Source organism: Lithobates pipiens, unplaced genomic scaffold (assembly GCF_037356315.1).
Source record: "Lithobates pipiens isolate NorthernLeopardFrog02 unplaced genomic scaffold, aLitPip1_a1.2 Scaffold_23, whole genome shotgun sequence".
NCBI lineage: Eukaryota > Metazoa > Chordata > Amphibia > Anura > Ranidae > Lithobates > Lithobates pipiens.
Window position 1 is genome coordinate 64724496 of NW_027507785.1, and position 13679 is coordinate 64738174.

General features: G+C 47.8%; 1 protein-coding gene across 1 annotated transcript in view; it reads right to left on the reverse strand.

Moving 5' to 3' along the window:
• Positions 1 to 13679, reverse strand: part of LOC143927605 (matrix metalloproteinase-9-like) — a 56622-nt gene that overhangs the window by 13199 nt on the left and 29744 nt on the right. Inside the window, exon 3 of the mRNA XM_077451768.1 lies at positions 1483 to 1653. Within this exon, the coding sequence (XP_077307894.1) occupies positions 1483 to 1653 (171 nt within the window). The remainder of the gene's footprint in view (positions 1 to 1482; positions 1654 to 13679) is intronic.

Below are 13679 nucleotides of genomic sequence, written 5' to 3' on the forward strand. Positions count from 1 at the left end.
GAACTCTTTGGAAGGTGTGTGTCCAAGTATATCTGGCGTAGAAGGAACACTGCATTTCATAAAAAGAACATTATACCAACAGTAAAATATGGTGGTGGTAGTGTGATGGTCTGGGGCTGTTTTGCTGCTTCAGGACCTGGAAGACTTGCCGTGATAAAAGGAACTATGAATTCTGCTGTCTACCAAGAGATCCTGAAGGAGAATGTCCGACCATCTGTTCGTGTACTCAAGCTGAAACGAACTTGGGTTCTGCAGCAAGACAATGATCCTAAACACACCAGCAAGTCCACCACCGAATGGCTGAAGAAAAACAAAATGAAGACTTTGGAGTGGCCTAGCCAATGTCCTGAACTGAATCCTATTGAGATGTTGTGGTATGACCTTAAAAAGGCCGTTCATGCTCGAAAACCCTCTAATGTAACTGAATTAGGACAATTCTGCAAAGATGAGTGGGCCAAAATTCCTCCAGGACGCTGTAAAAGCCTCATTGCACGTTATCGCAACCGCTTGGTGGCAGTTGTTGCTGCTAAGGGTGGCCCAACCAGTTATTAGGTTTAGGGGGCAATCACTTTTTCACACAGGGCCATGATGGTTTGGATTTTTTTTCACCTTTAATAATAAACACCTTCATTTACAAATTGCATTTTGTGTTTACTTGTGTTGTCCTTGACTATTGTTTAAATTGGTTTGATGTTCCGAAACACTTAAGTGTGACAAACATGCAAAGGAACAGGAAATGAGGAAGGGGGCAAACACTTTTTCACACCACTGTATTTTTTGACCACCATCTTTTTTAAAGCAACATAAATTGACATAGACTTTAGGCGAGCGTTATGCCTCTTTTAGCAAGGCCTTGTCTGTATGTAGTTGGTAGGTGGAGGGTGTACCTTTATAAGCTAGAGTGGGTGGAATCCAAGTCAGACAGGAGTATGGGAACAGGATAATCCCTGAATTATGCTATATAGGTTTGTAGCCTGGAAAAGAGAGGTCCCTTCAGGGCTAGGCAGACCACAGGCTCCGGATGAGGGTGTACAGTAGGCAGATTCATGGTGGAAGGATGGAGAGATGGCTGGACTTTTATGTTTATAGCATTGTAGATTTATAGAGTTGTACTGTATTGCTGGCCTGAAGTGTAGAATTTATAAAGTGCCTATGTGGAGTTGATCTATTAAATCACAGTAAAACTGCTAATAAGCTATTTGTGTGAACATTCTTTTATTTGTGGAGGTGGGCCTCAGGCCAGGAGAATGTGAGTAACAAGATGGTAGAGTTTCTCCCTTTACAGGTATGCATGTACCCTAACTCAAAGAGAAGCGGGAAAGTGCCCTTGGCCAGCTTTTACTATTCTTTAAACAGTACAACAGATAATATATGTGATCTTCTGGGGCCTATACACCCCAACTGTCTTGTAAATGTAAAGATAAGTATGAAGATTCTATAAACCCACAGCATATCATCAGCAAGACCAAACACAACACTTACATTTTTGTGGACAGTATCCCCACTGCTTATCATTATAATCCGCTGTTGTAGAGCACCAGAGCCGCCCTTCAGAGCTGCCATCACCGGTACAGCCCCAATACGACTTGGACTTATACTTAAATGGAAAGACACAGGGCTGACCATTAGCGTTTCCACCTACAGCATAAATCACTGTGGAAAGAAGTATAACAGAGTTATCAAGCAAAAATAATATACAGAAGCCCTTCTCTATAAATATAACGGAGATGTGAGTAATCTCATATTAACCATCAGACCTTTCATAGTATAGAAGAACCATAACTGCTAAGAACTATAGGTTTAGTTGACTGTAACCCAAATACATATAGAAATGTGAACCCTACCTAATTAACAAACAAGACAATGTGTAATGGTATTGCAAAGCAACTGCTTTAGTGGGTTAAAATAGATTTTGTTGTACCAAAATCTTTAATAAACCAACATAAATTGACAAACTGTGAGCACCCATAATTGTTATATTCATAACATTCGTTTGAAACATCTCTTCACCATCAGGACAAGTGTCCAGCTAAACAACTCTCAGGGGGCTTAGGGTTAGAATCTCTTAAAGAATCTTCTTTTTGACGTTGCTCTTTTTAACCCTTGCAGTTTCGCTCCACATGAAGGGAGAAGCTGGTAGACATATTAATTATGATTAAATGAGTATGATTAACCACTTGAGACCCGCAATACGTCTATTGACGTCGTGGGGTTTCAGTGGTTATATCTAAATGATGCCTGAGTCCACAGACATCATTCAGATATTGCTGTTTTCAGACGGCGATTCCCTACACCATAAGAATGATCATAGCGGCTGTTCCACCGCTTGATCGTTCTTACGGGCGGCGGGAGGGGACCCCCCCCCCTCCCGCCGCCCTCCGGTGCTTCTACCGACTCACCGTTTCCATCGGTGAGTCGGTCACGGGATCCGCCGGCCCCAGCATGTGATCATAGAGATTTCCGGCGGACTAGATTGTCACCGGAGTCTCTATGATCATTCGGAGGCCGGGCGCGATGTTATGACGTCACGCCCGGCCTCGGTATTCAAATTAACGGCACCGATCTGTCTAGGAAGCCAGGATCGTTTTTTTTTTTTTCTTCCCAGCCTAGAGGTGAGATATGGGGTCTTATTGACCCCATATTTCACTGTAAATATGTCCGATCGTGCCATATTCCTATTACAAGGGATGTTTACATTCCTTGTAATAGGAATAAAAGTCATCAATTTTTTTTTTTTTTTTTTTTTTTTAAAGTGTAAAACTAAAAAATAAAAATAAAATTAACAATAAAAAATAAAAAAAAATAAAAAAAAATTTAAGCGCCCCTGTTCCCGTGAGCTCGCACACAGAAGCGAACGCATACGTAAGTCCCGCCCACATATGAAAACGGTGTTCAAACCACACATGTGAGATATCGCCGCGAACGTTAGAGCGAGAGCAATAATTCTAGCCCTAGACCTCCTCTGTAACCCAAAACATGTAACCAGTAAAAAAAAAAACTTTAAAGCGTCGCCTATGGGGATTTTTAAATACCAAAGTTTGGCGCCATTCCACGAGCGCGTGCAACTTTGAAGCGTGACATGTTGGGTATCTATTTACTCGGCGTATCCTCCTCTTTCACATTATGCAAAAAAATTGGGCTAACTTTACTGTTTTTTTTTTTTGTTTTTTTTTAAGCATGAAACTGTTTTTTTTCTGAAAAAAACGCCATCGAAAAAAAAAAACATAATGTTTGGGGGTTCTATGTAATTTTCTAGCAAAAAAATTAGGAATTTTACATGTAGGAGAGAAATGTCAGAATTGGCCTGGGTCTGAAGTGGTTAAGGTTGATAGCTGATAGTGAAAGATAAGCACTTATATCTATAAGAGTACCAGAAATAGGTATTTTACTTATAACACTCATGATCACATCCATTACAGCCCCCCCCCTTTGAAATGCTTATTTCACAAAACTGTCCCTCACACTAAAAGACCACCTATGATCACCGGCTCATCATTCCCCTCTGCAACTCTTTTAAACTGTATATTGGGAAAGGGCAGTGACTAGCTCACCACCCCCCGATGCAGCTGGTGAAATGTATGCAGGTGCTGTCTGTCCCTATAGCAGTGCATCTCGGGGGAGGGTGACTGTAAGGGAGCGTAAAACATAACTGTCATCATAGGCATCATCAAGTCTTACATAAACATCGTCGTCATCGTCTGAAGTTTCTTGGTTCACCAATGTAGGGGTAGCTTGATCAACAGCCTTTTCCACACACTTCCTGATGCAGGGGAGAATGCAGCAGATTATAGCCACCATTACCAGGATAGCTATTCCTATCTGGGTCAACAATCCCTGCCATCCCCCCTTTATCCAGGTGAAATACTGATAGGATTGGTGAGCCCTGAATTCTGTTTTAGCTCTTTGGACAAGTCTTCAAGTTTCTGGATGGCTAAGGTCTGAGAATCCGGTTTCTGCAGCCATAGTATCCTCAAAAGTAGGGTTCGCTATGGCCACCCTGTCCCCTATTGTTTGCATATGGGGCCTCAGGGGGTTAGAGTTAGGTGCAAACTGGGAATCTGTCCACTCTGGATTGTTGAACATGACTTTTAGTTGGAAAGATTTCCTATCGCTGTAATACCCACGTCCCCACCATATACCGAAAACATAAGTCCAGCTGTCTCCTGGGCTGGGGTTTTCAATGGTCAGTCTAAACTCCTTTTCAGCATACCGTCCTTGTTGTTTGTTAATTGTCATTCTGTCTAGAAGTGATTTCCCATTCTTGTCTTTCCTATTTTTGGTGGTTTCGGGCTCATATCCCCATTTTGTATCTCCAGTGTTCCAACCCACTACTCCCCAATAATCACAGTTGTCACCCCAGGAGGTGTTAGTGACACACACATACAAGGTTCCTGGATCCAGTGCTATGTCTCTGGTTCCGACTGAATAGTCTGTGCCCAGTATCTTACCATAAGGGGATATGCATGTGGCAACACGTGTGTTAGATTAGTTATACCAGAATTGAGTCATACCATCTTTTTGTTTTATGGCCACCTCTTGGGCCTGAGCATAAATCACAACAAAAAGGATAAACAGGATACGGGTTAATTCTCGAGATAAAGCAGTCACGTAATCAGTTAATACATCAGATTGTAGTTGCAACTGTTGTGGAAAATAACAACCCAGTCTGGGGGCTGAACCAAACAATATCTCATAGGGTGACAAACCATGATTTCCCCTTGGGGTGTACCTGACACTGAACAGGGCAATGGTTAGGCTGTCTGGCCAACTCATTCCCGTTTCCTGAGACATTTTCAGCATCCTGGACTTTATTGTGCCATTTAGTCTTTCCACCTTCCCGCTACTCTGGGGGTGGCATGGGGTGTGAAAGGCTAGTGTGACCCCTAAGGCTGTCCATATCTCTTTGGTTACTGAGGCCATGAAAGCCAGCCCCTGATCACTCTCTATAACCTCCAGGACACCATATCTTCACACTATTTCGGACAAGAGTCTTTTTGCGGTAGTCTTGGCGGTCATGTTGGCCACCGGATAGGCTTCCGGTCATCCTGAAAACATGCAAATGACCGTTAAAACGTAGTCATATTGGCCGCTTCTTGGCATCTGGATGTGGTCGATCTGTATCCTCTGGAAGGGGTACTGGGCCTTTGCCAAGTGTTTCAAGGATACCTTTTCTGTTCTTCCAGGATTGCATTTGGCACAGATAGCACATGATCTGCAGAAGTTGTTGTTGGTAAGCGGGGTGATGCCTGGGGCTAGGTAGTATTTGTTGATTAAGGCATTCATCAGAGTTTTTGACAGGTGAGAGGCACCATGGGCCCATTGTACCACTGCAGGGAACATTGTCCGCTGTAGGCACGGTCTCTTGTTCAACTCCATGATTCCTTCAACTTTTGTGGCTCCTTTCTTGATCCACACATCCTTTTCTTCTTTGTCAGCTGCCTCCTGTTCCTTGAGGCAAGTTCTGCTCACAGGAGGGTTTTGCAGAGTCATGACCGTTTGCGTTGTCTCTTCGAGATCATCTATCTGGTCATCTAGGATAGGTACTGCATTCACTCTGCTGACCACTTCTTGCATCCCATCAGGTGATTGCCTTGTGCTTCTCAGGAGACCATTTTGCAGTGCGCTTTTACTTTAAGTATGGCTACTTGTGTTGGGAGAAGTAAGGCATCCATCAAGTTCTTGATAGCCGTGCTGTGTTTCACAGGTGTTCCTGCCACTGTCAGGAACCCTCTGATTTTCCAGATGATCCCAAAATCGCAGGCCACTCCCAGAGCATACCTCGAGTGTGTAAATGTTGGCTCGCTTGCCTTCGGCCAATTTGCATGCCATAGTTAGAGCTTGCAGTTCTGCTTCTTGGGCAGACAGAGGGGTGTAACGCTGAGGCCTGGAGAACTGTGTCTTCAGTAGTGACTGCATATCCTGTGTGGTACTGTCCAGCCTCATCTGCATATCTGGAACCATCCACAAAAATTGTCAGGTCAGGGTTCTCAAGAGCCGTTTCACTGACTGTCGGTAGGTGTGATGTCTCCATCTTCATCACTTCGAAGCAGTCATGAGCAGTTTGGTGAGGATCATCTTCCAAAAAGGTTCCCCCCTCGAGAATGGGAAGCGGAGTGGATGGGTTGAGAGTATTACATCGAAGGATGGTAATGTTGTCGGGAGAAGCAAGGCACACTGAAGTCTGAGGTGCCTCTGTGAAGACAGGTGTCTGGGCTGAGTCTGGTTCAGTCTGGCAGTGATGTCATGCCGGGCGAGGAGGGTTAAGGGATGGCCCAGAACGAGGTCTGCAGTCTTGTCTAGGAGAATTTGGGCCACAAAAACAGCTCTGAGGCAGGAAGGTCCCCTCTCGCCACTGAGTCTACTGCCATGGGTTTGGGATAGAACTCCTGTGGCATGTCCTTGTCTCTCTGAGACAAACAGTTTGAAAGTCTTTCCATAGTCAGGTAGGCTCAAAGCGGGGGCCGTCAAAAGGATCTTCTTCAGAATTTCAAAGCAAGAAGGGGTTGGATTTCAAAGCTTCGTAGAGGGGTTGCATCAAAAGGGAGGCTTCTGGGATCCAAGCATGGCAGTAGGAGATTAGTCCTAGGAAAGCATGGAGCGGCTTCTGTCCTTGAGGCAGGGGGATGGCCTTGATTGTAGCAACCCTTTCTTCAGTGAGGTGTCGGGTGCCTTGGGAGATGCAATGACCTAGGAAAATTACTTTCTCTCTACACCACTGAACTTTTTGCTTTGAAGCCTTACAACCTTGTTCAGTGAGGTAGTGGAGGAGGCTCTCTGAAAATATGGAGGCATCACCGAAGGTATTCGCACACAGCAGGAGGTCATCTACATACTGGAGGAGGACAATGTCCGGTGGAGTTTGATCCACGTGTCCAGGGTGAGTCCCATTGCTTTGGCAAACTGGGTAGGAGAGTTCTGTGCACCTTGGGGCATGACAGTCCAGGTGTAACAGAGGCGTGGCCAGGGGCGGACTGACCATTCGGTCACTCGGTCGCCGACCGAGGGCCCCGAGGTGGGGGGGCCCGGCTCAGTCTGCCCCTTGAGGTGCCCGCATGATCGCATCTTAAAATGCAGAATTTGAGAGAGAGTAAGACTAAGACTATACCCCCGAGGAACCAGTGAGAACACATCCTTGCTAGCACTGGCATTTGCTCATGTAGAGCGAGAGGAGAGGAGCGAGCTGGCCGGGAATGGAATAGATGATCTTTAGGCTTAGTGCCATGATGGATGATGGAGCCCTGTCACGTCAGCCGTGTGGGGATAATTGCAGAGACAGGCACTCTGGCCACCTCTCTCCCCCGAGGAATTCAGCAGAGGGGGCGGGGCCACACACATCACTGCCGCACGGGAGACATGGAGCTGGAGCCTGCAGAGTGCACATAGAGGACAGAGCCCACAGGCACACAGAGGTAACTCCTCGTGGAATTGGCCACCCACACTGACCTGCCTTGTGCACAGCAGCAGGTCAGTGTGATAATGACAGCACAGACAGCAGTTACAGTTAGTGTAGTATGAATGTGTTCTTTTTCCTTTCCTCTTGCCATGTGCCTATTTACCAGGTGCTATTCACTAGTGCACACTGATATCTGTTACACTGAATGCCACTCAGTATATAGATATCAGTGTTATATATAGGGAATAGCACTTAGCCTTGGTTCACATTGTAGCAATTTGGCATGCGATTTAACATGTGAAATTGCATGGCAAATTGCCGGCAATGGCACTACCTGAATCAGTGTGACGCTGCATTTGCAGCATCACACTGATTCCCAAAAGTATTTTCTGCACTACTTTGGGCGACTTCTGGGTGCGATTTCCATAGACATCTGTGCAGCAACCCGCACAGATGTCTTTGAAATCGCTGCCAAACTCATACTGACATGCGGTTCTGAAATTGTGCGAGTTAAGCTGAACTCGCACACTTTCTTTCCTGCTGTCAGTGTGAACTTGGGCTAAGTGAGTGTTATATATATATATATATATATATATATATATATAGAAAGGCCAGTATGGTGGCCTGGAATTATGGGAGGAGCCCGGTGGGGTATATAACCAGCCCGTTCGCCTGTCTTCCTCGTCGGTTCCGGTGCGCGATATCTGATACGTCAGAGATCAAGGGCCGACTATCCTCGAGACCAAACGTAGTGAGTTGTGTTCGTGAGTTCCCGTGTTGTCCCGATCGTGTCCGTGTTGTCAGTCGGCTTGTCTTTCGTCAGCGTTCGTGTGTTTTCCCGTCCGAGTGTCGCAATACTCAAAGAAATTGCCGCTGTCGTACAACGCGTCTGGGCCGGCTGTTGCAGGTAGGGCTTCGGCACCCATTTTTCATTTCATGTGTTACAATGTCACTTAAACGCGATATCCTGAACTCACGAACCTCTCACTTTTCATTTCACGAACGTTTTAAAACCGTGGCACTCGTACTAGTTACCTCATGTCACTACCCCTTTCTTTCGAAGGAAGTCGTTATCACCTTCTCGGGACATGTCGATCGTGCCACATCAGGCACTTCGTTTCGTAGGCACGTCATTTCTAGCCGAACGACTCCCCAATCATTTCTCAATATTCGAATCGATCGAATCATTTCGAAATCACAGCCGACTGCTCGTTACGTTAAATCAAGCAGTCCGGACCATTTCAAATTTTATGTTGTTTTCAAACCGTAAACCGGTCGGACCGTTCCAAATTCGAAGCATTTCATGTAATTAAGCCATTTCAATCATTTCATGCCATTCTAATTATTTCTATCATTTCATGTCATTTCGAATCATTTCAGTCTCTTTTATGTCAGATCGAATCATTTCTACCATTTCATCATTTCTGTCACTTACCGCGCTCCGGTGCGAATCCTGTCGCATCCCCGATGCACCGATTCGCTTCGAAGTGCCCCAGGGTTCGGGCCTCATTTCTGTACATGCTCCAGAGACTGAGTCACTCGCAGGTTCAGGCACAGTCCCTGATTCTAGTCTCTGTCATGGCATACCATTTCTATCACTTATTACGCTCCGTTTCGAATCCTGTTGCATTCATTGATGCACCGATTCGTTCCGGTGTGCCCAGCTGTTACGCCTCATTTCAGTACATGCTCCAGAGACGGACTCTTTGTTGTAACCATCAGTCCAGTCTTTGAGTCTTGTCTCTGTCATGGCATATCATTTCTGTCACTTATCACTCTCCGATTCGAATCCTGTTGCATTTATTGATGCACCGATTTGTTCCGGTGTGCCCAGCTGTCACGCCTCATTTCAGTACATGCTCCAAAGACAGGATTCATCTGTTTCATTCATGGGCTCGTCCTCTGATTCTTGTCTTTGCCATGGGTTTCATTTCATCTCACCTATCACGCTCCGGTACGAATAGTCACATCTGTGTGCCAAATTCGTCTCGGCGTGCCCTAGGACTGGCCTCATTTCAGTACATGCTCCAGAATCCGTTTCGTGCTCGGTCGCAAGATTGTGGCATGGCGCTCCGGACCTCTGTCATGGCAGATTCACTAATTTCACGGTCACATACCGCTTCCCGGTTTTAGTCCAGTTGATTCTTCAATGTTTGGATTCCTATCAGAGGGCCTTGCTCATCAGCCTCATTTCACTATAAATTGCTTCAAAATTTTATACTTGCTCCAGAGTTCAGTTTGGTGTCAGTTGCATCTGCGACGCGACCAAATCACATCTCTGTCATGATATGCATGTTATTCAGAAGAGCAACATTTCATTTGTTTGTTTGTTTCATTTCATTTATGTCATTTCATTTCATTTCTAAATCTCACCTCCACGAAGTCACTATTTAGCTAGCCATCTCTGTTCAGGTATAGAAATCTCAAACAAACTTCACCTGCATCTCCTCAGGTCAGTCGAGTTTTCAGTAGGTCCACCCTGCACCTGGTCGGACGGTGCCTCCTTAGGTAAGAAAAAAAAAAAAAAAAAAAAAGTAATCTGGGAGGAAACGCGCACAAGCAGAAGCATCCTTCTCGTTAAAACATGTATTTTCTTCAGGAGTCTCCAACGAGTCTTGTAATCCATGTCACCCTCATATAGGTTCCCGAACCCGAACCCGAGGACTAATAGGCTCGCCAGGCCTGGATTTCGCCACCATGTCCCGGGCTGGCAGTGAGGACCTCACGGCCCCATTATCTCCGTCTCTTGTCTCAGAGAGTGGCAGCCAACGGTCCCTCAGAGCATGGACCATTCCTAGGCTGACAGCTGAGCTAAGGCGCAGAGGTGTACCCTTTCCGGCAACAGCCAGAAAGGCCGAGCTTTTCAGGCTCCTCTTTCCTCCCCCAGCTGCGGCAGAAGCTAGTACCCAGCAGGCCTCCCTGGGCTCTATCGCTTCTTCAATCTCGCAGCTTCATACCTTGGTATCGTCCCTGACGACCTCAATGTCAGAGGTCCAGAATCGGGTGGCCCTCCTCGAGACCCGCCCGCCTGTTTCTCCTCTAGTACCAGCATCCCAGGCAGGGAATAACCCTCTCGCAGGTATCACCGGGTGTACATCAATTGTGTACCCTTCTCATCTGGTATCAGCTAACATCAGGAAGGACATCCTAGAGGGCAAGGACGTCAATCTGGCTTCTCTTCTCATCTCCATTCACGAGCTTGCGGAGAACAAGGCTTATACATGGGGGGACGTGTCAGTGGTCCTCAAAACCAAAGACCCCAGGCTGGACAGGAAGCTTTCTGTCACCAAGTTTACCTTGGCCTTCGGCATGATGAGGGACATCATCTGCTCAGCCTCCCCCGGCAGGAGGGAGGAGCTGGATCGCTACCTCCATGTGGTAGTAGACCTGGGTTATAAATACGGTGGTTTTTCATTTTACGACTACCACCGCTCCTTCTCCGCTAGGGCGGCCGCCAGGCTCTCCCAATTCCAGACGCCTACTGACTGGAGCGTCATGGATACCGAGCTATTCTGCCACCACTTTGCGGGGCTACGGTCTCCTCTCTGTGCGATTTGCCAGTCGGCTACTCATACCGCGACTTGGTGCGCTAGCTCAGTGGCAGCCCCGCCCTTAGACGGTCCGTCTACCTCAGGTACTGCTCAGGGCCCACAGGCGACGGCACGCCTGCCACAGACGGATAAATTCGGGCGCCCGGTCAAGACCATGGGAGGTGCAGCAATCTGCAACAATTATAATAGCGGGTCATGCAATTTTAGTCAGTGCAGGCTGCTCCACGTATGCACGCAGTGTCATAGGGCTCATCCCAGGCTTATGTGTGAGGTCAAACAGATTAAGAAATCTTGACTAAGCCGGGTCAACGTCTCGTGGCTCAGTGTCTACCTTACCAGTCATCCTACCCCCTCACTATCCGTCTACCTTGTTCAGGGCTTCACTCAAGGCTTTCACACTGGACTTATCTCTCTCCCTCACCTCACGCACGAATGCCAGAACCTGCGGTCAGCAGCTATGGATGAACAAGCCATTGACCAATTACTACAGTCAGAGTTAGACCGGGACTTCATCATAGGCCCTTTCACACAGCCCCCATTCAACACCTGGTGAGTCAGCCCTATTGGGCTTGTCAAGGGCAAGTTCTCTAATAAACTCAGATTGGTGTACGATTTGTCAGCGCCTCATTCCTCTTCTGTCCCCAGTCTTAATTCCCTTATCTCCTCCGAGGAGTTCTCCCTTAAGTATGCATCCGTAGACACGGCCATCCAGGCCATTCTCAAAACAGGCACAGGAACCTGGTTCTCCAAGGCCGACATCTCGGACGCCTTCAAGCTCCTTCCCATCCATCCATCTCTCTGGTGCTGGCATGGCATCAAATGGAGGGAGCTGTACTATTTTGCCACCAAACTAATATTCGGGTCCAAGAGCAGCCCCTGGCTCTTCAACACTTTCGCACAGACTCTCGCATGGATCTTGCTGCACGTAGCCCAGTGTCGGGGAGTCATACACTATCTGGATGACTTCCTGCTGATCGAGCCACCCGGCTCCCCTCCAGGAGATCTGGATAAGTTAAGGGTGGTCTTCAGTAACCTCAACGTCCCCATTGCCGAGCACAAGGTGGATGGTCCAACGCAGACCATCACCTTTCTCGGGGTCAGCCTAGACACCAACACTATGCAGGCCAGCCTCCCCCCGGATAAACTGACCCGCATCAGGACGGTCCTGAGGGACTTCACCCGCGCCAGAACTTGCACCAAGAGACAGCTACAGTCCCTACTCGGCATGTTAAATTTCGCCATGCGCATCATCCCTCAGGGTCGCGCATTTGTGTCACGCCTATTGGTCTTACTGTCCCTCTCACAGGACCCGGAGCAAGTCCTCAGCCTGGATCCTGCGGCGATAGCAGACCTTGCTATGTGGGAGGAATTCCTATCGTCTTGGAATGGCGTGTCCCTGTTCATTCCCTCCATGTCCTCCCTTTCACCCCAGGTGGTGACCGACGCAGCGGCCTCCACGGGCTTTGCGGTAATTTTTGGCCACCTCTGGCTCGCAGCTCCCTGGCCTCCCCAGATACTGGCAATTCCTGGCTTCACCGAGACGTCCTCCCTGTTCGAGTTATACCCCATCGTAGCTGCAGCACACACGGGGCCGCAGTTGGTCGGGTCAAACGGTGACCTTTTCAACAGATAATTTGGCCACTGCGGAGATCATTAATAAAGGCAGGTCCAAGTCTCTAGAGATTATGTCCTTCCTACGTCGACTGGTCCAGCTCTCGTTATTATTTCAGTTCAACGTCCATTGTTCCTTTATCCCCGGTAAATTCAATCAGGCAGCGGAAGCCCTCTCCCGCTTTAACTTTGTCTCATTTTTCGATCAGGTGCCCGGAGCCGGACCAACATCAGCAGCTATCCCGGACTGGTCTCAACTGACCCTGGATTAGCCCCACACCTCCTAGCAGCAACCCAACTCATCGATCACTCCCTCTCACGCAATACCCGCAAGGCCTATCAATCGGCCTGGAGGGCCTTTAACCGCTTCATGACGTATCACAGCACAGAGACGTCCCGGGTCAAGCAAGTCCTGGCCTTCATTTCCTACTGCCACTCGGAGTTGGCGTTATCCTTTAATATGATCCGGCTATACCTGGCCGGGGTACAACATTTCACGTCCCTCCAGGACCCTACCGAACCCTCCTTATTTACTTACCACGCCGTTCAGGCTGTTATGCGCGGCGTTCAGAAGCGCCAGCCAATGGCCTGCACCAAACGGCTGCCTATCACAGGAGACGTTTTTAGGAACATGTCAGATATTCTGGCCACTTCACCTTTCGGTCTCCGCATTAGTATCGTCTTACAAGCAGCCATACACCTGGCCTTCTACGGCTTCTTACGGCCAGGCGAGTTTACCTGTAATAGCCCCACAGCACGCATGCTGTGCAAGCACCACCTGGTCAGGTATGAAGACCATTTCGTCTTACACTTAGCAGTCTCCAAGACGCAGCAGCTTGGCTCAGGTACGAACATACACTTCTATAAGACCAACAACCGCTGGTGCCCGGTCGCCATTCTCACCCGCTTGTTGACCCTTCTGGCCAATCAACCAGGAACTGGCCTGCTTCTGCCATTTCACACTAAACCTCTGAACGCTGCCCGGTTTATGGAACATGTCAGGATACTCCTGGGCATCCTTCACCTCAATCCTACTCACTACTCTGGACATTCATTTCGTATCGGAGCAGCTTCGACAGCCTCCCGCCAAGGGGTCCCGGACCATGTTATCAAGAAGTTGGGTA